This window comes from Geotrypetes seraphini, chromosome 1 (assembly GCF_902459505.1).
Source record: "Geotrypetes seraphini chromosome 1, aGeoSer1.1, whole genome shotgun sequence".
Taxonomy (NCBI): domain Eukaryota; kingdom Metazoa; phylum Chordata; class Amphibia; order Gymnophiona; family Dermophiidae; genus Geotrypetes; species Geotrypetes seraphini.
Window position 1 is genome coordinate 104,537,009 of NC_047084.1, and position 24,773 is coordinate 104,561,781.

The 24,773-nt window shown below is 45.1% G+C and overlaps 1 protein-coding gene across 4 annotated transcripts in view; it reads right to left on the reverse strand.

The window, feature by feature from the left end:
* Positions 1 to 24,773, reverse strand: part of KIAA1328 (KIAA1328 ortholog) — a 381,040-nt gene that overhangs the window by 61,216 nt on the left and 295,051 nt on the right. For all 4 annotated transcript variants that reach the window (XM_033935328.1, XM_033935330.1, XM_033935329.1 and 1 more), the window contains one exon: positions 15,385 to 15,524. In XM_033935328.1, the coding sequence (XP_033791219.1) occupies positions 15,385 to 15,524 (140 nt within the window). The remainder of the gene's footprint in view (positions 1 to 15,384; positions 15,525 to 24,773) is intronic.

The window sequence follows — 24,773 nt, forward strand, 5'->3', positions numbered from 1 at the left end:
ACTGAAAAAACACCATGAACATCTTCTCTCGCACCAAGCAGCATCATGGGGTAAAGACCTAGAACAATTGCTTTCGCCCACTACTTATGAAACGTCTGAAAACACACATGATCCTAAAGTATCTATACAACTGATCCTCTCTTCTCTCTCCCCTCTATAGCGATTAACTTGTTCTATTGATCACTCTCTCCTCAAAAATGGATTTCCTGTCCTATTAACCCTCTTTCTTCCTCCCCTCTTAAAGTCAATCAATTTGTACCTTTGCTTAATCTTTGTAAATCGCATAGAACTTCATGGTATTGCAGTATATAAGCTGTTATTATTATTACTAGTTTTGGCCTTAAATGATATTTGTCGTTGATGCGACGTGTATGTTATATGTAATTTGATTTGATATGTAAGTATGTAGTGTGTCCTTGAAGTGTTTTGTACTACAAATGTAAATGTTTTATTTTGTATGTTAATATGTAATGCGGGTGAGAAATAAACAAACAGGATAACATACAAACTTCGACTGACGAACGAACTTTTTGCAGCGTACTCATAACGATATTAAAAAGCAAAGCAAAAATAGAAGTTAGCTCCTAGAAAAGGTTCCATCCTTCAGCACGCTATAATTCCCATTTACTAAAAAATAATTGAACCAATTAAGTACAGATCCACCTATACCCAACTCACTCACTGTGTTGATAAGCAAAATATGATCAACTGAATCAAAAGCTGCACTGATATCAAATTGTAACAAAATCGATTGATAACCTTGACTCAACCAGCAGACTGGCGGCAGGCCACAGGTAAGGACAGGGCCGGCCGGTAGATGGGGAGGAGACAATCGTGAAGGGAGGGAGCAGCGCCGGGGGGGGGGGGGGGGGGTGGAGCAATACTGTTGGTTCCCGCAGTCGGGTCGGGTGGGGGCTCGCAAATCGAGTCAATGCTCGGTTTATGAGTCAAAAGTTTGCTGAGTGTTTTGCTCGTCTTGCAAAACACTCGCAAACCGGATTACTCGTAAACCGAGGTTTGACTGTATATATATTTTCTAAGGTGAGTTTTAAAAAGAAGTGATAAGAATGCTTCTCAGTAAAACCTTGCTTCCTGTCTTACTTCATCATTTTCTTAAATGATGGCTATTGAAGGCCATCTTTCTCATAGTGTGGAAAATAATTTAGTCCCGAGTCAGTTGCATAGAGGTACAGTAAATGCAGACAGCCTTCTGGTGCTAATTTGAACACTGTTAAACTAATTTTATTTGTTCAATTTTCTATACTGTTATCCCAGGGGAGCTCAGAATGGTTTACCTGAATTTATTCAGGTACTCGAGCATTTTTCCCTGTGGGCTCACAATCTATCTAATGTACCTGGGGAAATGGGGGGATTAAGTGACTTGCCCAGGGTCACAAGGAGCGGTGAGGGTTTGAACCCACAATGCCAGGGTGCTGAGGCTTTAGTTTTAACCATTGCCCTACACTCTCCCCTAATCTTATTACCCTTTCTTCCTTATTTTGAAGTTGGCCTCTCGGATCAGAAGAATTTCCCTTCTCTTCTACGAAACCGCACTAGCATTTTATAGCGCAGAGAGAGCACAGAAAGCTGCGCTGAATATCCCGCACTCCTCCTGATGCTCATGAAATTCCTATAAACGTCTGGAGCAGCGCGGGCTATTCAGTGTGGCTCCCCGCACTAGAAACTGCTAGCGCAGTTTCGTAGAAGAGGAGGTTAGAGTTTTGGTCATTACACACATACAGTGCTATCAAGACCCAAATTCATCTTGTATTGTCATTGGGCGCATTTATCACAGAGACGCTGTAGTCAATCCAAGCGTTATCTGAATTGGTCTTCAAGCAGCGACCTGGTGATTTCAGAGAGTGATATATTGTGTCTGTGCCCCTCTACTGTCGTACAGCATAGCAAAAAACAAAACAAAACAAAAACCCAAAATCCCCACCACATATGCTAGGGGAAACAAAAAGAACAAAGCAGATGTAGGAAAGGGAAGGGTGGAGGGAGAACTTACATCAGTAAAGGGGAAGATGGCTCTTAATGTTCCATGAAAACCAGCTTAATATACCATCACTAGTGTTTAAGCCCGTTACAAAAACGGGTGCTAGAGTAGATGTCTGTTTTTTGTTTGTCTCTCTCTCTCTCCCTGGACGCTGTCTGTCTGTCATTCTTTGTATCTGTGTCTCTCCCTGGTCCCCTGTCCGTGCGTCTTTCTTTCTGTCTGTCTCCCTGGCCCCCCTGCTTGCCAAAGCAGCCTCCTTTCCCTCTCCCCCTGTTGTGCAATGCCTGCCTGCTTCTTGGCCCCCTTCTATTCCCCCCCATGATTGCTGTCTGCCACCAGAACAACCATCCCCCCAAAGCAGCCCCCTTTCCCTCCCCCCCAGCCCCCAGTTGTGCCATGCCTGCCTGCTCTGTGGCCCCCTTATGTCCCCCCCCCCATGATTGCTTTCTGCCCCCAGAACAACCATCCCCCCAAAGCAGCCCCCTTTCCCTCTTCCCCTGTTGTGCAATGCCTGCCTGCTCCGTGGCCCCCTTCTGTTCTCCCCCATAATTGCTGTCTGCCCACAGCACAACTCTCCTCCCAAAGCAGCCCCCTATCCCCCTGTTGTGCAATGCCTGCCTGCTCCATGGCCCCTTCTATTCCTCCCCCCCTTGATTGCTTTCTGCCCCCAGAACAACCATCCCCCCAAATCAGCCCCCTTTGCCTCTCCCCCTGTTGTGCAATGCCTGCCTGCTTCGTGGCCCCCCTTCTGTTCCTCCCCCCCTCCCTGATTACTGTCTGCCCCCAGCACACCCCTCCTCCCAAAGCAGCCTCCTTTCCCTCTCCCCCTGTTGTGCAATGCCTGCCTGCTTCTTGGCCCCCTTCTATTCCCCCCCATGATTGCTGTCTGCCCCCAGAACAACCATCCCCCCAAAGCAGCCCCCTTTCCCTCCCCCCCAGCCCCCAGTTGTGCCATGCCTGCCTGCTCTGTGGCCCCCTTATGTCCCCCCATGATTGCTTTCTGCCCCCAGAACCATCCCCCCAAAGCAGCCCCCTTTCCCTCTCCCCCTGTTGTGCAATGCCTGCCTGCTCCGTGGCCCCCTTCTGTTCTCCCCCATAATTGCTGTCTGCCCACAGCAAAACTCTCCTCCCAAAGCAGCCCCCTATCCCCCTGTTGTGCAATGCCTGCCTGCTCCATGGCCCCTTCTATTCCTCCCCCCCTTGATTGCTTTCTGCCCCCAGAACAACCATCCCCCCAAATCAGCCCCCTTTGCCTCTCCCCCTGTTGTGCAATGCCTGCCTGCTTCGTGGCCCCCCTTCTGTTCCTCCCCCCTCCCTGATTACTGTCTGCCCCCAGCACACCCCTCCTCCCAAAGCAGCCTCCTTTCCCTCTCCCCCTGTTGTGCAATCCTGCCTGCTTCTTGGCCCCCTTCTATTCCCCCCCATGATTGCTGTCTGCCCCCAGAACAACCATCCCCCCAAAGCAGCCCCCTTTCCCTCCCCCCCAGCCCCCAGTTGTGCCATGCCTGCCTGCTCTGTGGCCCCCTTATGTCCCCCCCCATGATTGCTTTCTGCCCCCAGAACAACCATCCCCCCAAAGCAGCCCCCTTTCCCTCTCCCCCTGTTGTGCAATGCCTGCCTGCTTCTTGGCCCCCTTCTATTCCCCCCCATGATTGCTGTCTGCCCCCAGAACAACCATCCCCCCAAAGCAGCCCCCTTTCCCTCCCCCCCAGCCCCCAGTTGTGCCATGCCTGCCTGCTCTGTGGCCCCCTTATGTCCCCCACCCCATGATTGCTTTCTGCCCCCAGAACCATCCCCCCAAAGCAGCCCCCTTTGCCTCTCCCCCTGTTGTGCAATGCCTGCCTGCTTCGTGGCCCCCCTTCTGTTCCTCCCCACTCCCTGATTACTGTCTGCCCCCAGCACACCCCTCCTCCCAAAGCAGCCCTCTTTCGCTCTCCCTCTGGCCCCCTGTTGTGCCATGCCTACTTGCTCCGTGGCCCTCTTCTGTTCCCCCCATGATTGCTGTCGGCCCCCAGCACAACCATCCCCCCAAAGCAGCCCTCTTTGCCTCTCCCCCTGTTGTGCAATGCCTGCCTGCCTGCTTCTCAGCACAACCCTCCCATCAAAACAGCTCCCTTTTCTGCCTGCTCCATAGCCCTTCTTTTTTGGCTTCCCCTCCCGTTCTTACCTCCCTCCATCCATCCATGGTTCCTGCTGCTGCTGCCGCTCCTGTTCCTGTTCAAAGCGGCCTGCTTAGGTTCATGGGCGGCTGTATTGAACCTCGCAGGCCGCTCTCCATATGGTAGCATGTTCCTTCTGACGTGATCGCGTCAGAGGGAACGTGCTTCATGTGGAGAGCGGCCTGTGAGGTTCGCTACAGCCGGCCGCGAACCTCATCAGGCCGCTTCAATCAGGAGCGGCAGCGGTTGGTGCGGGAGGGGGGAGTCATCGACTTGTTCCCTACCGACACTGCTGCGGCGCAAGGGGATCGGGGCCATGCTGCCAGCGGGACAGCCCCCAGCCCTCTCCCTCCTCCCCTCGCGGGCTTGGCAGATAAGTAATTCCGCGCTGTGTAGGCGATCATCGGCTGGCTGCGGTCCCGGCTTGGAGAGGGCAGGGGGTGCTAACAGCCGGCAGCCGCCACTCCGCAGGTGGAGAGCAGGGAAGGGCGCGCATGTGCACTTGTCTTGCCTCGCGTGAGTCCAGACCGTAAGCCGCGCATGCGCACTTCCTATGGGTCGCTACAGCTCATGGAAAACGGACGCACGCATAGAAAGTGCGCATGCGCAGCTTACCATTTTATTATATTATATTATTATGTTCTTATATGCTGCATGAAGGTGTACCTGGGGGTGTAGTTTGGATAGATTATGGACCAGAGCTGTGATGTATTGCCAGGCTGGATAAAATTCAATGATTTAAAAAACATAGTTGTATTTTTTTTTTTTTTTTTTTTATAAAATGCTTTTTTGAGGAAAAATCTATCTAGAGACAGTTTTCTATTTAAGATACTTTATAGTCCAAGAGTTATTCATCATGAAATAAGGATTCGTTTTTAATTATGTAGAATGAGGCTGTATATTCATGCAATGTTTAAATTTTTAGATAAGTCTTGATGGGTAGAGCAGTGGTTCCCAATCCTGTCCTGGAGGAACACCAGGCCAATTGGGTTTTCAGGCTAGCCCTAATGAATATGCATGAAGCAAATTTGCATGCCTATCACTTCCATCATATGCAAATCTCTCTCATGCATATTCATTAGGGCTAGCCTGAAAACCCGATTGGCCTGGTGTTCCTCCAGGACAGGGTTGGGAATCACTGGGGTAGAGTAATGTCCACAATGATCCTGTTGTATATGTGTGCTCATATGACAACAGAAGAAAGGAATGTCTTTCTTGCAGAAACAATTGATATCTCAAGAAATGCACAAAAAACACAGCTACTTACTATAACAGGTGTTATCCAGGGACAGCAGGCAGATATTCTCACACATGGGTGACGTCACCGACGGAGCCCTGATACAAACACTTGAAAAGTGAATCGCAACTTTAAGTTTTAGAAAGTTCACGATCAGCCCGCACCGCGCATGCGTGAGTGCCTTCCCGCTCGACATGGGCGTATGGTCCCTCAGTTAAGACAAGCCAATTAAGAAGCCATCTTAGGGGAGGTAGATGGGTTGTGAGAATATCTGCCTGCTGTTCCTGGATAACACCTGTTACAGTAAGTAACTGTGCTTTATCCCAGGACAAGCAGGCAGACTATTCTCACACATGGGTGACCTCCAAGCTAACTAGCTAACTAAATTTTGTAATACTGACTGGCCGAAGTGCCCATCCCATCTGGAGAAAGACTCCAGACAATAATGCGAGGTGAATTAATGAACTGAGGACCAGGTGGCAGCTTTACAGATTTCCTCAATTTCCAGGCTTTCCAGACTTTCCAGGCGCAGTCCAGTCTGAGCATAGCAAAATGATATACAGGCCACTACCCAGTTGGAAATTGTTCTCTTGGAAACAGGATGCCCCAACTTATTAGGATCAAATGAGATGAAAAGTTGAGGAAATGTTCTATGTGGCTTTGTCCTGTCGATGTAATAGGCCAATTAATAGTAAAGAATGGGGTAACTAGATGATAAATATAAAAGTTCTTATTAATTTTTAATTATTTTTTACCGTTATGATAACAAATACCGTTAAGCACAGTTACTTACCGTTAACAGGTGTTATCCAGGGACAGCAGGCAGATATTCTTGACTGATGGGTGACGGCACCGACGGAGCCCCGGTACGGACAATTTTAGAGTGCTTGCACTCTAAGAACTTGGAAAGTTCTAGTAGGCCGCACCGCGCATGGGCGAGTGCCTTCCCGCCCAACAGAGGCGCGCGGTCCCCAGTTAGGATAAGCCAGCTAAGAAGCCAACCCGGGGAGGTGGGTGGGACGCAAGAATATCTGCCTGCTGTCCCTGGATAACACCTGTTACGGTAAGTAACTGTGCTTTATCCCAGGACAAGCAGGCAGCATATTCTTGACTGATGGGTAACCTCCAAGCTAACAAAAAGAGGGATGGTGGGAAGGTTGGCCATTAAGAAAACAAATTTTGTAAAACAGATTGGCCGAAGTGTCCATCCCGTCTGGAGAATGCATCCAGACAATAGTGAGATGTAAAAGTATGAACTGAGGACCAAGTGGCAGCCTTGCAGATTTCCTCAATAGGAGTGGAACGGAGGAAAGCTACAGATGCTGCCATAGCTCGAACTTTATGGGCCGTGACAGAACCTTCCAGTGTCAGTCCGGTCTGAGCATAACAGAATGAAATGCATGCTGCAAGTCAATTAGACAACGTACGTTTAGAAACAGGACGTCCCAATTTATTCGGATCAAAGGACAGAAAGAGTTGAGGAGATGATCTGTGGGGCTTAGTACGCTCTAAATAGTAAGCTAAAGCCCTCTTACAGTCCAAAGTATGCAGAGCCTGTTCTCCAGAATGAGAGTGAGGTTTCGGAAAGACAGGCAGAACAATGGATTGGTTGAGATGGAATTCAGAGACAACCTTAGGGAGAAACTTTGGATGTGTACGCAGAACCACCTTGTCATGATGAAAGATTGTAAAAGGTGGATCCGCAACTAGTGCACGGAGCTCACTGGCCCTCCTGGCAGAGGTTAGAGCAATAAGGAAGACTACTTTCCAAGTGAGAAACTTGAAAGGAGTCAAAGCCAAAGGTTCAAACGGAGGTTTCATCAAGGCGGAGAGAACCACATTGAGATCCCAGATCACAGGGGGTGCTTTAAGAGGTGGCTTCACATTGAAAAGACCCCGCATGAATCTGGAAACCAAAGGATGAGCTGAGAGAAGTTTTCCATGAACTGGCTCATGAAAAGCAGCAATAGCACTGAGGTGGACTCTAATGGAAGTAGACTTGAGACCAGAGTCAGACAAAGCAAGAAGGTAATCCAACAAGGTCTCCACTGCAAGGGACGTAGGATTATGATGATGAAGAAGACACCAGGAAGAAAATCTTGTCCACTTCTGATGGTAACATTGTAGAGTGGCAGGTTTCCTGGAGGCATCCAGAATAGAACGAACGGGCTGAGACAACAGAGAATCACTTGAAGTCAGCTAGAGATACCAAGCTGTCAGGTGTAGAGACTGGAGGTTGGGATGCAGGAGGGTCTCCTGATGCTGTGTAAGTAGAGAAGGAAACAATGGAAGAAGAATAGGCTCCCTGGAACTGAGTTGAAGTAGAAGGGAGAACCAATGTTGCCTTGGCCACCGTGGAGCGATGAGAATCATGGTGGCTTGTTCCCTCTTGAGCTTGAACAAGGTTCGTAACATCAGAGGTAGCGGAGGGAAAGCATGCAGGAACAGATTGGACCAATCCAGGAGAAATGCATCCGCTGCCAGACGGTGAGGAGAGTAAAGTCTGGAGCAGAAGAGGGGCAGCTGGTGATTGTGAGGAACTGCAAAGAGGTCTATCTGAGGAGTGCCCCACCGAGCGAAGATGGACTGTAGAGTTAAAGGATCGAGTGTCCACTCGTGAGGCTGGAGAATTCTGCTGAGCTTGTCCGCTAAGGAATTCTGTTCTCCCTGAATGTAGATAGCTTTCAGGAATAGTTGGTGATCTGTGGCCCAAACCCAAATCTTTTGGGCTTCCTGGCACAAGAGGCGAGAGCCTGTCCCACCCTGCTTGTTGATGTAGTACATCGCAACTTGATTGTCTGTGCACAGTAGGAGGACCTGAGGAAAGAGAAGATGTTGGAAGGCCTTGAGGGCATAAAACATCGCTCTGAGTTCCAGGAAATTGATGTGATGCTTCATTTCCTGGGTTGTCCAAAGACCTTGAGTTTGGAATTCGTTCAAATGAGCTCCCCAGGCATAAGGGGAGGCGTCGGTGGTGATGACAAGATGATGAGGAGGTAGATGGAACAGAAGACCTCTGGAGAGATTTGAGGATATCAACCACCATTGTAGAGACTGACGAAGAGATGATGTCACAGATATGTGTCGTGAGCAAGGATCCGTCGCTTGGGACCACTGGGTAGCCAGAGTCCATTGAGGAGTGCGTAGGTGAAGACGTGCGAAGGGGGGTGACATGAACTGTAGAGGCCATGTGACCCAAGAGTATCATCATTTTCTTGGCAGAGATGGAACGCAGTGGAAGTAGCTGCTGACATAGAAATTGAAGAGTTTGGAGACGATTGGACGGCAGGAACGCTCTCATGAGGACTGTGTCCAGCACTGCTCCAATGAATTGGAGTCTCTGAGTTGGGATGAGATGAGATTTGGGTAGATTGATCTCGAACCCCAGAAGTTGTAGAAACAGGATGGTTTGGTTGGTGGCCAGGAGTACAGTCTAAGATGAATTGGCCTTGATTAACCAATCGTCCAGGTAAGGAAAAACCTGAAGGTGGTGAGAGCGTAGAAAGGCAGCCACCACAATCAGACATTTGGTGAACACTCTTGGAGAGGATGCAAGACCGAAGGGCAGTACCTTGTATTGGTAATGACAATGATTGATCATGAAGCGGAGGTACTGTCTGGAGGCCAAATTGACCGGTATGTGAGTGTATGCCTCTTTGAGATCGAGGGAGCATAGCCAGTCGCCTTGATTGAGAAGAGGGTAAAGAGAGGCCAGGGAAAGCATCTTGAATTTCTCCTTGACCAAGCATTTGCTGAGATCGCGAAGATCTAAAATGGGTCTGAGATCTCCTGGTTTTTTGGGGACTAGGAAGTAACGGGAGTAGAATCCCTGCCCCTTTTGATCTAGAGGAACTTCCTCTATGGCGTTCAGAAGGAGGAGAGATTGAACCTCCTGAAGAAGGAGGGAAGACTGAGGAGTGTTCGAAGCAGACTCTCTTGGTAGACTTTGGGTAGGAAGTGTTGGGCAGCTGATGGCAAGGGATGAGCCACATAACGGCGTTGATAGGCTGACTGCTGTCTGAAAGGCCACGCCGGTGGAGTCTTCTTTTTTGTTTTTAGCAGAGTATCCCATCGAGTCTCATGGGCGGAGAGCTTTTGGGTGGTAGAGTCCATGGATTCCCCAAAGAGTTCACCCCCAGGCATGGTGCATTGGCCAACCGGTCTTGATGGTTGACATCAAGCTCCGATACTCTGAGCCAAGCCAGGCGGCGCATAGCCACAGACATGGCTGTTGCTCTGGTAGTAAGTTCGAAGGTGTCATAAATTGACCGAACCATAAACTTACGAAGTTGGAAGAGGGAGGACGAGCAGTGGTGAAAAGCCTGTCGTTTTCGTTCAGGAAGGTACTTTTCAAAGGAAGCCATGGTGGTAAGAAGATGCTTGAGGTAGAAAGAAAAATGGAAAGCATAATCACCAGATCTGTTAGCTAACATTGCATTCTGGTATAATCGTTTACCAAATTTATCCATGGCTTTACCTTCCCTGCCAGGAGGGACAGAAGCGTATACACTAGCTCCGGCAGATTTTTTGAGCGTAGATTCCACAAGAAGGGATTCATGTGGAAGCTGCGGCTTATCAAATCCAGGGATAGGAATCACTTTGTATAAAGAATCCAATTTACGAGGAGCTCCTGGGATGGTCAAAGGAGTCTCCAGGTTCTTATAAAAGGTTTCCCTCAAGATATCATGGAGGGGTAGTTTGAGAAATTCCTTTGGAGGCTGGTCAAAATCCAATGCATCAAGGAAGGCTTTGGATTTTTTAGACTCAGCCTCCAAAGGAATAGAAAGAGATTCACACATGCCTTTCAGGAAAGAAGTGAAAGATGTAGAATCTTGTTTGGAGGATGGATCAGGGTCAGCTGGATCATCCTCATCCGAGGAACACTCACCTTCAGAAAGAAAAGGCTCTTCGGAGTCACCCCACAGATCAGGGTCCCTAATATGGGAGCTACGGTCTCGAGACTCCGGATTGGAGGGTTCCAGGTGTCGGGATTTGCGTGCCGACTTACCTGACCTCATAGACACGGTACCGGGAGATGTTACAGGCTGCATCGGTGCCGAAGTCTGAACAGCCTGGTGTTGTGCTCTCGGTTCCGGTGCGAGGACTGGCATCGAGACCGATGAAGCGGATTGGACCGGTACCGACAAAGTGGACGCAGACAAAAGAGGCTGCTCCACTGCCGGTACCGGTGGCTCAGACCGGACCGGGACGGGAAGGCTCGGTGTCAAGAGAGCAGGAAGGAGCTGTTGTAACTGCTCCTTGAGCTGCACCTGCAGGACGGCTGCAATGCGCTCGTCCAGAGAAGGCACCGGTACCGCCTTTTTCTTCTGCGGTACCTGCGGTGCCGCTCGACGCCCCAAGGATGAGGAGCCCGAGGTCGAGGGACTCACCTCAATAGGGGCGGAGCGCTTCCGCGGGCGCCTCGTGGTCGGCAGGACTGTGCTCGCTGCTATCGAGACCGGAGGACGCTCCAGCGGGGATGGCTTCTTAGCCGGCTTACCTGGGTGTTGCGACGCCGGCGCGGTGTCGTGTGGTGTCGACGAAGTGGGTGCCGACTGAGTTGGGGCCGAAGCCGGTGTCGATGCTGCCGGGTCAGACATATCGGCACCGAAAAGCAACCGTTGCTGGATTTGTCGGTTTTTTAATGTACGTTTTTTCAAAGTGGCACAGCGGGTGCAGGTGAAAGCCTGATGCTCTGGACCTAGGCACTGTAAGCACCAGTTGTGCGGGTCCGTAAGAGAGATAGGCCGTGCACACCGCTGGCACTTCTTAAACCCTGGCTGGGGGGGCATGAAAGGAAAAACGGCTTCTGCTAAATCGAAGGCCGAGGCCTCGATGGTGGCAGCAGGCCCCGCCGGGGCAAAACTGATTAAAGAAAAGAAAAAAGAAAGTAACTTTTTTTTTTTTTTTTTAGATAAGAAAATAAGAAAAGAAAAAAAAGGAAATACAATTTCCTAATAGATTTCGCAAGCGGGAAGGCGTCAGGAAAAAATCTTTTCAACAGTCGTTGAAAAGTGCGACTTCTTAGCTCCGCGGAAACTAAGAAACTGGGGACCGCGCGCCTCTGTCGGGCGGGAAGGTACTCGCGCATGCGCGGTGCGGCCTACTAGAACTTTCCAAGTTCTTAGAGTGCAATCACTCTAAAATTGTCCGTACCGGGGCTCCGTCGGTGCCGTCACCCATCAGTCAAGAATATACTGCCTGTTTGTCCTGGGATAATGTATGTTATCTCATATGTCATTTATTTGTGAATTCTATTGTGTATCATTCTAACTTTACTTTGGGCAATGAAACTTGGGGTGGGCATATCATATCTATACAGACATCAATCCTTAGAACCTCTTATGATATGAACTGTATATAATTTCAAGTTCACGTCACGTATGTCATTTGTAATAATTTATGCCCACCACCCCCTACCAATTAGTGTTTTTTACTTAAAATTTAAATAATTTATTCATTAATAATGTTACTTACCCATAAATTTAATATTTTGAATCTAAGTAATTCATTGGTTGAAAATAATACCTGTAAATATATTTCCTAACAAAACTCTTCAATTTCCTAACAAAACCTTTCATAAATAATGTGGAATTCAATTTGTTCATTGTGATTGAAAGGCAACACTTATCTGAATCAGGTGGAACATTGCCACCATCAATGTTGATGTTTTCAAACTCATGATGCCTTAAGATGTCATGGGCGTTTCAACCCCAAACGGGTCTTCCTCAGGGGATATTAAAACTAAGGTGCTTCTCTCAATAATATGTGTCGTAAATTTAGTCTTACGGTCTTCTTACAGTGTCTCTAAACTTCTCATTTATTATTAAAAGTCAACAGTCATACTATTAAATCCAATTACTTAAGCAGTAAATCTAATTAACAAGTTGGAATATAAAAGTAGTGTCCATTTTTGATACTGTGCAAATGGTTTTCAATAGTTTCATATTTTGTGTATATAATACCATTTGAAGTTTGTATTGTTTTGTTGTATCAAGACACTTAGTATTATAGTAGTACGGGCATCTAGATTGAGCTGTATATCTTCTATAAAATGAAAGACATAGAGATCTGTGGCTTAGATGAGCTTGTAATGCGGTCTACTTGTTTCTTTTTATAAATTAGTTCAGCCACTTCATTTCACCAAACCAGTGAAAGAAATACTTATCTTCACTGGTTTTGTATGTCAGATGGCACAGGCCACATACCCTTTAAGAATGAGACAGAAAAAGAACTTCACTCAGAGTTTTTTTTAGCTCCTCGACTATGACTCTCCTGCAAGGTAATGTATAATAGTGAAGAATGCTTGTTAAAAAAAACTGGGAGAACCCTGTCAGTTCAGGTAGGTCCTAAAAAATTGACACCATGCATAGAAAACAAGTTTCCAGGTTTTGATAGAACTCAGCTGCAACATCATTCCTTAGTTGTTGAATCAGCTCTGAAGTGCTTACACAGTTCACGATCCAGTCTTTGAGATGGGGTAGAACACAGTAACATAGTACGTTTCAAGTTTATTTAAAATTTCTTATACCACCTAAACCAGACATGCCAAACTCTGGCCCGTGGTGTGTTAAAAATTGGCCCGCCACACATTTTAAATTTTATAGTAAATCTGGCCCGCCAGCATGAACCGCTGCTGCTGCTCCTCTTCTTCACTCACAACTGCCTTCACCTGGTCTCCTCTTCAAATCAGCCTGTGAGGATTGCCGGCCGGCTGTAGCAAACCTCACAGGCCACTGACCACCTCGGTTTCAAGTTTAATTAATTTTAATATACCGACCATCGACATGCACCTGACCGGTTTACAATGCTAAAAATGAGAGGTTAAAATAAATTACTACAGGGGGAGAGGAAATGTGAACATTAAATGGACAAATTACAGATCTGAACATGAGCTTGAGGATAAAGGGGGAGGGGAAGTTAATAATTACATCATTAAAAACAAATTAAAAGGGGGAAGAGGGGTGGAGGTTATAACATCAGGAAAGCAGTTCAAATTTATTTTGCTGGCTGGCTGAGGATCGCCGGCCGGCTGTAGCAAACCTCGCAGGTCGATGTCTACCTCGGTAGCACGTTCCCTCTGACGCGATCCCGTATGCCACAGGAGGGGCGGGATCGCGTCAGAGGGAACGTGCAACCGAGGTAGACAGCGGCCTGCGAGGTTCACTACAGCTGCCGGCAATCCTCAGCAGGCTGCTTTGAAGAGGAGACCAGGTGAAGGCAGACGCGAGTGAAGAGCAGCAGCTGCGGCAGCGGTTCGTGCCAGTGGGCCAGAGAAGACCACCTGGAGGCTAGATCCACTAGGTGCTGAGCTACTGTTCTTGTTCTTTCCCAGGCCTCTAAACTTCCTTCAATAGTTCGCTTTGGTGAGGCCTAATCAGTCCTGTGTGGTTGCCTTCATTGCTACATAGTCCAGGGCTTTTGTATTGTCCAAAGCCCTATAAACTACTTGAGCCTCCCTGGACAAATATGGGGTGAGGCGAGGTGAACGTTCCGGTTGCTCAGATCAGGTTGTAGGCTTACTGAGCTAGCATTCCTCCTCTTGAGGGCCACCTGGGATTCGTTATTCCCATTAACTCCAAACTATGCTCCTTTGGGTTGGGAGTAGAGAATGACAATTGGGACAAATTTTTCCCTGTCCCCGCAGGAACTCAAATTCCCTATCCAGTCTGCGCAGGTTTTGTCACTGTCCCTGCCCCATTCCTGTAAGCTCTGCCTTAACCACACAAGCCTCAAAAAGTTATGATTTTAGTGTTTGAGGCTTGTGCAGATGAGGACAGAGCTTGCAGGAATGGGATAGAACTCATTGGGAAAAATCTGTCTTCAAGTCATTCTCTAGTTGGGAGTCCATTAACAGATCCCCCCCTTTTAGCTCAGGGTGAAGTCCCTCTTAATCCCTCAAAATGTATCCTAATGGCTGAAAGGAACCAAGCTGAAGCTCTGCGCCCTAGGAGTCCAGTTGAAGTCTTTAAGAGTCTTTTCTCTTTTTAAATAAACCCTTTTCTTTGTAGTTCAATGGTATGCAAATTACGATGGAAATCGGTTCATCAAATCCAGTGTAAATGTCATCCAATCTTCTCTGCTATTGAGGAAAGCAACACTCCAGGGAAATAGGGGCAGCCTGTTCCTAATACCACCCACCTATTACAAAAAGGGTATTACAACCAGGACGAAGGAAGTCATCATGCCGCTGTATCGCGCAATGGTGCGCCCGCACCTGGAGTACTGTGTTCATTACTGGTCGCCGTACCTCAAGAAGGACATGGCGATACTCGAGGGAGTGCAGAGGAGGGCGACTAAACTGATAAAAGGTATGGAAAATTTTTCATACGCTGACAGTTTAAAAATGCTGGGGCTGTTCTCCCTGGAGAAGAGGAGACTTAGAGGGGACATGATAGAAACCTTCAAAATCCTTAAGGGCATAGAGAAAGTGAATAAGGACAGATTCTTCAAACCGTGGGGAGCCACATGCACTAGGGGTCACTCGGAGAAATTGAAAGGGGACAGGTTTAGAACAAATGCTAGGAAGTTCTTTTTTACCCAGAGGGTGGTGGACACATGGAACGCGCTTCCGGAGAATGTGATAAGCCAGAACTCTGTACAGGGGTTCAAGGAGGGTTTGGATAGGTTCCTGAAGGATAAGGGGATAGAGGGGTACAGATATAACTTGAGGTAGGTTATAGAAGTAGGCAGAAACCACTCCACAGGTCGCAGACCTGATGGGCCGCCGCGGGAGCGGACCGCTGGGCGAGATGGACCTCGGTCTGACCCAGTGGAGGCACCTTCTTATGTTCTTATTAGTTTTCCACAATACCACCCCATGAGGAACTAGGTTGGCCTGGCTGTTCCCTGTTTGACCCTGGTTACCTATTGCTTGTCCCTTGGGAAACCCTGGGGAGACTTAAGTTCTGGTGTACTCCTCTCCTGAGGATGCACTCTCTCATGTGATGGGACAATGTCCCATCAACCAGACTATAATTTTGATTTACCTTTTTCTGTTCTGTTTGCTTCTTCTTTTTTGTGCATCCACAGTGTCTCTTCCTCAGAATCTGTACTGAAGTAGGCTGCTTTCCTTCCTGTGCTGTTGCTTCCATGTTGATTTTTGAAGATCTTGCTAGATACTGGTGTTCTAGAAAAGAAGTGCTTACAATTAGATTTCAGGAAGCTAGCAGGGATTGAAAAGGTTATAAACTATCAGAGCACATGAAATTTTGAGAGCTCAGTTGTATTTTTCATACTCTCAGTTGACCTTTTTGGGTATGCCCTGTTTGAATGAAGTTAAACGGACAGAGATAAAAAAAATCTTTTCTATATTTCAGATTCTGGAACTCTACAGGATTGGGGCTATTTATAATTTAGAAAAATGTGTAAACCATGGTGATTGTTTAGGATTGTATTTTCTTTTAGTGTATGCAATTTATTTGTGTTGCTTGTGCTTGCAATTTTTTACTGCATACATTTTTATATTTTAATTAGGTTAGGGTTACCAGACGTCCAGGAAAACCCGGACATGTCCTCTTTTTAGAGGACTGTCTGGGTGCCCAGAGGGATTTCTAAAACCCGGGGCTGCGTCTGGAGGCCCTCTGTGCATGTGTGGATGTCAACATGATGATGTCATATGCAAGCGCATGACATCATTGCATCAATGTCCGCGCATGCACAGAGGCCCTCCAGTCTTTGGAGGAAGAGGGTTTGGATGGGGGCAGGGCTGGGGTAGAATGGGGCAGAGCTAGAGATGGAACAGGGAGGAGCCAGGTGTTCTTTTTTGTAAGAGGAAATCTGGCAACCCTAAATTAGGTGATTCTGAATTTGTTGTCTTCAGTGTCTGTTATTACTTTGTATGCCAAAATGATAGCATGGTAAATTTATTGCTTTATGACTTAGTTTATTATTTCTTTATTTTATTTAATCACATTATATTCCAACTCAGTGCGATTTACAATTAATGAAACAAATTCACATATGATGGTATTATTATGTACTTGTTGAAAGTTTAAAAATGAATAAAGATTTAAAAAAAACCAAAAAAAAACCCCCACAACAAAACAATATAAAATCACATTAAAATGCCAATAAATATTAACCACTCCAAATATTTATTGAACTATATGCTGCTTATTCTGTTTTTTTCCCTAAACATTTGACTTGAAAGGTGGCTTATAAATATAAGGAAATATATATCCTTTAGTCCTTCCAATCCTCTACAGCAGGGATATCAAAGTCCCTCCTCTAGGGCCACATTCCAGTCGGGTTTTCAGGATTTCCCCAATGAATATGCATGAGATCTATTAGCATACAATGAAAGCAATGCATGCAAATAGATCTCATGCATATTCATTGGGGAAATCCTGAAAACCAGACTGGATTGTGGCCATCGAGGAGGGACTTTGACACCCCTGCTCTACAGGAAAAATGATGGGGACTTAGCAGTAGAAAAAACAGAAGAACAAACCTCAACAAGATACAGAACACCAAACACATTAGAGATAATCAAACTGCATACCATAAGTAATTGAAAGACTTTGTCAAGACTCACGCCAAAAATAATCTTTTATTGGTAAACTGTCATCCGACTCAACACGGCTGTGTTTTGGCTACTTGGCCTGCATCAGGAGTCTCTTTTGTACAAGTGTGTTATTGATTCTTAGATATAGAACAACTCATAAAACATTCTATTTTATATTGTATCTCCCATTGATTGTCTGGTATCTTGTTTTTGGCTGGAATACTATGCTGGTATTCTACTGGAAATTAGAGTATGCTGTTGCAGTTCCTTCAGGACAGGGGTCTCAAAGTCCTTCCTTGAGGGCCGCAATCCAGTCGGGTTTTCAGGATTTCCCCTATGAATATGCATGAGATCTATGTGCATGCACTGCTTTCAATGCATATTCATTGGGGAAATCCTGAAAATCCGACTGGATTGCGGCCCTCAAGGAGGGACTTTGAGATCCCTGCTTTAGGAGAACTTTATTTCATCAGGAATATTAACAACAGGCTCAGGAACTGGCTGGATTGATGACTCAGCAGCTCCAGTATAATTCACATATTTTACTCCTGACACAAGAGCAACAATGAGGCTTGGTGACACCCAAAACACTCTCATCCTACCCTTTTCATGATCAAGGGATTTCCATGTTCCAATCTCTACCCTGGGCTCCTTCCACTCCCTGAATGCTGGTAGGTCCCTTGTGTGCCATTTCCTACTCTTTCCAAAAATAGTTGAATAATGATCCCAAAAGAAGAGTATGATTTCTTCCCAGCCTGCTGCTATCACCCTAATAAAACAATACTGGCTGCCTTCTTGCCCTCTTCCTTGCCTCATATTCATTTGCTCCATGTCCAGTTATCAGTCCACCAAGTCCCATACTCCTCTTTCTCTTCTGTCCAACTCTGCTCTGTTTCCTCCATGCTTTGTATATTCTCTTTCAACCACTTATGTTTCTCCTTTTCTGTATCTTCTCTCCTCCCATGACTACACCAATTCTCTTCTGCCTTGCCTCTCTATCACTTTGTCCAGAGCTTCCATTCTTAGTCTCTTCTGCCCAGCAGTCACTCCAGTCTCCCCTTCTCTTTTTCCTCACCTGCTTTGTGACCTATATTCACTGTTCCCCATGACCGTGCACCTCTCTATAACATAACATAACTTTATTCTTCTATATCGCCATAACCAACTGATTTCTAGGCGGTTTACATCAAAGAAGACTGGACAATCAGTGAAATACAAGATTTTGAAATAGGGTAGTCATAACCATTTAAATGAAGCGATGATTTGGTTATTTTATCATTTGGGCTGGTTAAAAAAAGTTTAGTCTTTTCTGTATTAAGTTTCAATTTGAAACTAAGGGCCTGCTTTACAAAGCCGCACTAGTGGCTGCTGCACGGTAACGGCCCCGAAGCCCATAGAGATTTAAAGGGCTTCGGGGCTGTTGCTGCGCAGCTTTGTAAAACAGGCCCTATCGAAGACATGATGGAAGATATTTTTTTTTTTAAATATCAGAAGCAAAATCATTTAAAGAAATTAAAATAGATATATCATCCGCATATATGTAAAAATTTAAATTCAAGCTCTGCAGTAAGTGTCCGAGGGAAGAAATATAAATGTTAAACAGAGTAGGTGACAGCGGGGATCCCTGAGGCATCCTTGATGGGTTTCTCCAAGAATGAGAATAGTTACCGTCACAAACCACTCGATATGATCTTTTTGTCAAAAAAAAACCTTGGAATCAATTCCAGTCTCTTTCTGAGAGCCCTATCATGTCCAGACAATTCAACAATATCTCATGATCTCACCCCTACTTCCCAATACACCCATCTCTCTCCCTTTTCTTTGCACGGCATTCCCTACTCTTTGAGTCTGGTATTTTCCTTCATTCTCCTCTGTCCCACAAAACAAGCCTCCCTTCTTCTACTGGCAGTAGTTCTCTAGCAGAGTAGCAGATCATGCAGTGCTCTCTCTGGCAACCAGCAGCTCTTGAACAAAGGCAGAGCTTTCCTCATGACTCCTTAATTCAGTAACTTCAGTTCTTCCTTCATGCAGCAATGTATCTGGTGAAATCAGTTAGCTTCGTGGGGGTTTAAAAAAAGCTTGGATAATGGCCGTCGCTATTCACGGGACCTAAATTGCCTACCACCAATCATGTACTCGCTTACAATACTAAAACTTTAGTACAATTATGTTTTGTTCTGTTAGTACAGTGAATGCTGTCCTAAATCTATACTATGCCATGTAATATCTTCTATGAATGCCGAAACTTCTTCTAAGCTATGTCTGCCAAAAATGTCTTTCAATAATTTTGTCCTTTTATACTGTGAATGTACCTTTGTAACCCATTCTGGGCTCCTTTGGGAGGATGGGCTAAATAAATGAACAAATAAAGTCCATAGGCCATTATTGAGAAGGCTTGGGGAAATCCACTGCTCACTAATAGAATAAGCAGCATAAAATCTGATTTACAACTTGTAGCTAGGTACTTGAGACCTGGGTTGGCCAGTGTTGAAAACAGGATACTGGGCTTGATGGACCTTCGGTCTGTTCTAGTATAGCAATTCTAATGTTCTTACCTTTTTTAATGTAATACAAATGCCTGTGTTTTTCTTAACCCTGTGCTGTTGCCTTCCTCTCAATACTGGTTGGCAGCAGGAGCCTGACTCTGCCTCATTTTTGTGTGTCTGGTCAATGGGGTTGGAAATGGACTAGGAAAATAAGGATCACATCATTCTTAGCCACAGGCTTGAAAAACAGCATATCTAACCTTTGATGTTGCTGGCTGAAAGCTGCAATGCGATCTGCAGCAAAGGCCACTTTGTGAAGCTGTAACCAGTGTAAATAGATTGATGAGATCAAAAAGTGGCTGAGGAAAAGATTACAAGGGATACACAGAACATTAACAGTGCCATGGGATGAGGCCTTGCGCATTCTGACATGTTTCTCAAATGGTGCTTCAAAAAGTAATTAAGCTTATTAAGAGATCATCCACATTGCAGAAACAAGGTTCTTGTAATCTCTATTTGATACAAGGTTAGATAGCATTTCTCAATCCCTCTATATAATATACTGAAGTGATCATTTTAGAAGGGTTAGGCTGCTTTTTATATATAAAACTTGCCACTTGTATATACATATCACATACAGATTCAAGGGGACAGAGTGTACGGATTTGCTTTTAGTTCTTAACGATTTTGTTGAAAATGTTTATATAAATATTGCAGAAATATAAAAATCCATTTAGTAATATATCAGGTTATCACAACAGAACAATATTATAACAAGACAACCAAATGTACTAAACACCGATCGTATATGAGGTTCTACATCGTGTTCACATAACCTTTAGACAATGTAATTATGATGTGGTAGAGAATTTTACAACTATAACTAATCATTTCTATAGCGCTACTGGACATATGCAGCACTGTACATCAAAACATAGAAGAGTCTGCGCCTGTGTATGGCCATTTGGTGGAGGATGGGCAGGGGAGGGCTTCAATGGCTGGGAGGGTGTAGATGGGCTGGAGTAAGTCTTAACAGAGATTTCGGCAGTTGGAACCCAAGCACAGTACCGGGTAAAGCTTTGGATTCTTGCCCAGAAATAGCTAAGAAGAAAAAAAAAAAAAAAAATTTAAATTGAATCAGGTTGGGCAGACTGGATGGACCATTCGGGTCTTTATCTGCCGTCATCTACTATGTTACTATGAAAGAGAGAAAGAGAAAGAAAGACAGAGAGAGAGAGAGAAAGAGAGAGAAAGAAAGAGAGAAAGACAGAGAGAAAGAGAGAAAGAAAGACAAAGAAAGAGAGAGAAAAAGAGAGAAAGAAAGAGAGAGAGAAAGAAAGACAAAGAGAGAGAGAGGTGATGGAGAGGAAAACGGTGACTGAGTTCAAAGAAGCATGGGATGAACACAGAGGATCTAGAATCAGAAAATAATATTAAATATTGAACTAGGCCAGTTACTGGGCAGACTTGCACGGGTCTATGTCTGCATATGGCCGTTTGGGGGAGGATGGGCTGGGGAAGGCTTCAATGGCTGGGAGGATGTAGATGGGCTGGAGTAGGTTTTGACGGAGATTTCGGCAGTAGGAACCCAAGCACAGTACCGGGTAGAGCTTTGGATTCTTGCCCAGAAATAGCTAAGAAGAAAAAAAATTAAATTGGATCAGGTTGGGCAGACTGGATGGACCATTCAGGTCTTTATCTGCTACTATGTTACTATGTTAGATCATCCCTGCTCAAAATAGCTTACAATCTAGTCAAGACTAGGGTTACCAGACGTCTGGATTTCCACGGACATGCCCTTCTTTTCGAGGACATGTCCGGGGGTCCAGACAGCTTTTCAAAACCCAGCACTTTGTCCGGGTTTTGAAAAGCTTCCCATCAAAATCACGCTGGAAAGGGGGGCAGGGTTGAGGGCGGAACAGGGCATGGCACAGGCGGAACGGGGCAGAACTGCGTGGGCCTGAGGGCATGGCCATAAGTCTGGATTTTCCTTTGGGAAAATCTAGTAACCCTTGTCAAGACAGACAAACTGGACAAGAAGGTACATCAATAAACAGTGCTCAGTTAGGGGAATTACAGAGGGAATGATAAGACAGATATTGATGCTTAGAAAGAGGGCTGGAGTTTGGAATTGAAAACATCTTCAAAGAAGTAGGCTTTGAGTATGGATCTGAATACTGCCAAAGACGGAGCTTGATGTATCAAGTCAGGCAGTGTGTTGCAGGCATGTGGTGCAGCAAGGTAGAAGGGATGGATTCTGGAGTTAGCTGAAGAGGAGAAGGATACAGATAAGAGAGACTTCTTATCCATTGAGCAGAATGCTGGGGGAAGGGGGGAGTGTAGGGAGAGATGAGATACTGAAGAGCTGCTGAGCTAATACACTTGTAGGTTGAAGGTGATAGAATAGAAGTTGTAAAGGATTTTAATTTCCTGGGCACTTTTGTAATCAAAAATGCAACTAGCAGGGAAATAATACTCTGCAGAATAGCACTTGGTCACTCTTCAATGAAGGCTCTCGACAAAGTATTCAAAGGCAAGGAAATAACACTCCAATGAAGATCAGACTTGTCCATGCATTCATTTTCTCAGTAGTCAATTACGGACGTGAAAGCTGGACACTACGGAAACAAGGCAGAAAGAAGATTGACTCATTAGAGCTTTGGTGTTGGAGAAGGATTTTATGTGTGCAGTGGACTGCAAGAAGAACTAACAAATTGATTCTGAAAGAGATCAAACCAACTATGTCACTAGAAGGCCAAATGATGAAGTTACGACTGTCTTATTTTGATCATTGTCAGAAAAGAAGGACATCTTATTTGGAAAGATTGAAGGAACCAGGAGAAGAGGGCGACTTACAATCAGATAGCTGGACACATTGAAAACAACCATGGAGATGACGCTTGAGAACCTTACTGGACTAGCACAAAACCGATCTCTTTAAAAATCTGTAATTCATCAAATCGCTTGATTTTGAGCACAAGTCGATTGCACCTAAGAAGAGGAGTTTGAACTGGATGTGGAAACGGATAGGGAGCCAATGAAGTGACTTGAGGAGAGGGGTAAAGGCATAGCGGCATTGATGGAATATGAGGCGTGCAGTAGAGTTCTGAACAGACTGAAGGGGAGAGAGATGGTTTAGCGGAAGGCCATGAGAAGGATTCCATATTCTCTTAAACTTATCCATTGTATATGATTAACTGTAAGTTTCTCCTGCCCTAACAAGGGCTCTCTTGCTGTAAATCGCTTAGAACCTATGCAGGTATAGTGCAATCCATAAATAAAAGATTTGATTTTTCTGCAATGACGTATTCATATTTATACACTAAACAGAGTTCCACCATAACATTTATTTATTTTAAACTATTTATTACCCGCCTATAATCTTAGGCCAGGGGTTCTTAACCTGGGGTCCATGGATGGGTTTCAGGGGGTCTGTGAGGGTCAAATAAAAATTAGGATGAATTGTACTGTGAGGAGCTACGAACCCATGGCTTTTTAAGATGTAATTACCTATCTGTAATTTAAGATGTTTGTACAAATCTAGTCTGTTCCATTTTGTGTCTGTTACTTTTGTAAAGCCGCCTAGGAATAGGCGGTTGACAGATTTTTAAAATAAATAAATATTCACTATACAGCCCAGTACTGTTGATTTTTCTTGGAGATAACGAGAGTAGATGTAGTAGATCTGTTTTAATTTGCACAAGAGGATTGCATTTCATAAGTATAACGAGTGGCCATTATTTTTACAAAAGGAGTGGCTTTTTTTTTTAGATTGTTTCAAGTTTAATAATACTTTGTGTATATCATATATGTATGAGGCAATCACATCTTAATAAAGTACATTATATACAAAGTTGTATTTATGTGAATATTTCTGAGGAAGGGGGGACCATAACGTTCATGAGGTTCTTAAAGGAGTCCATGACTCAAAGAATCACTGTCCTAAGCGGTTTGCAATAATAATAGTAGTAAAAAAAGACATTCATAATAATTTAAACAAAGGCACTGAGGTATTTTCTCCAATATATCTGTATATGTCTTCAATATAGAACTTGGTCCCTAAAATAGCTCCTGATTCCCCTCCTGCCAAGCCCCCCACCCAAAAATAACCCTGGTAATCTAGTGGGCTGGGTCCTCAAGCTCAAGGACCTCTCTCATCCAACTTGGCTATACAGGCCAAGATAACCCCCGACTTTCCAATATCTCATTTTGAAGACTGCCAGGAGGGATGCCTACTACCTCCTGCCTCAGGGCATGCCTCTTCAAAATGGTGGTGCCCTGCCCCTTTCCAGTGCATCAGGACCTAGATATGAGAGGTATTCAATAATTTATCTACCAGAGTATGAAAGAAAGTAGCAAGTGTGTTGAAACAAGTCTGTGCATGTTGTGACTTGTCTCAAGGTTACTCATGCACAGTTGTGGCTCAATGCAAGTGTAACAATCCAAGAGAGAGGATGTCAGAAGAGTCCTTGTGCAAATCAAGTAAGAAACTGCTAGATTTGGTGCACCGTTCAGTGATAAAATTTCTCACAAAAGAAGGGAAAAAGCCAAAGGAGATCCATGAAGACATGACTGCAGTTTATGTTGAGTCTGCCCCAACATCTTACAAAGTAAAATTTTGGAGCAAACAGTTTAACTGGGGTAGAGAGCCCTTTGAAGATTTATTTATTTAAAAAATTTATAAACCGCTTAGAATCAAAGCGGTGTACAAAACAACATACATATTTATTAAAACAAACCAAGTATCCATAAAATAGACAAAGTTAACATTTACATTTCACAATTATCAAGGCTGGTGTTCTTACATCATGTTACTGCACCCACTGCATTAAACATGGTCCCAAAAATAGGTCAGTGCTCCCTCTACGCATGTTACATAAAGTCGACACTCAGTCTAAAAATTGTGAGCCAATCGGTAAAAAGAACTATCTTCATGAAGGGCATAGAGAGAGTAGAGAGGGACAGATTCTTCAAACTTTCAAAAAATAAAAGAACAAGAGGGCATTCGGAAAAGTTGAAAGGGGACAGATTCAAAACAAATGCTAGGAAGTTCTTCTTTACCCAATGTGTGGTGGACACCTGGAATGCGCTTCCAGAGAGCGTAATAGGGCAGAGTACGGTACTGGGGTTCAAGAAAGGATTGGATAAGTTCCTGCTGGAAAAGAGGATAGAGGGGTATAGATAGAGGATTACTGCACAGGTCCTGGACCTGTTGGGCCGCCGCATGAGCGGACTGCTGGGCACGATGGGCCTCAGGTCTGACCCAGCGGAGGCATTGCTTATGTTCAGAACTTCTAAATGGGACAATGCTTGAGTTTGACGACTGCAACAATCATTTGGTATTACAAAGTCTCAAGTCGTTGTAGTTGAAGCAGGCCATTCAGAA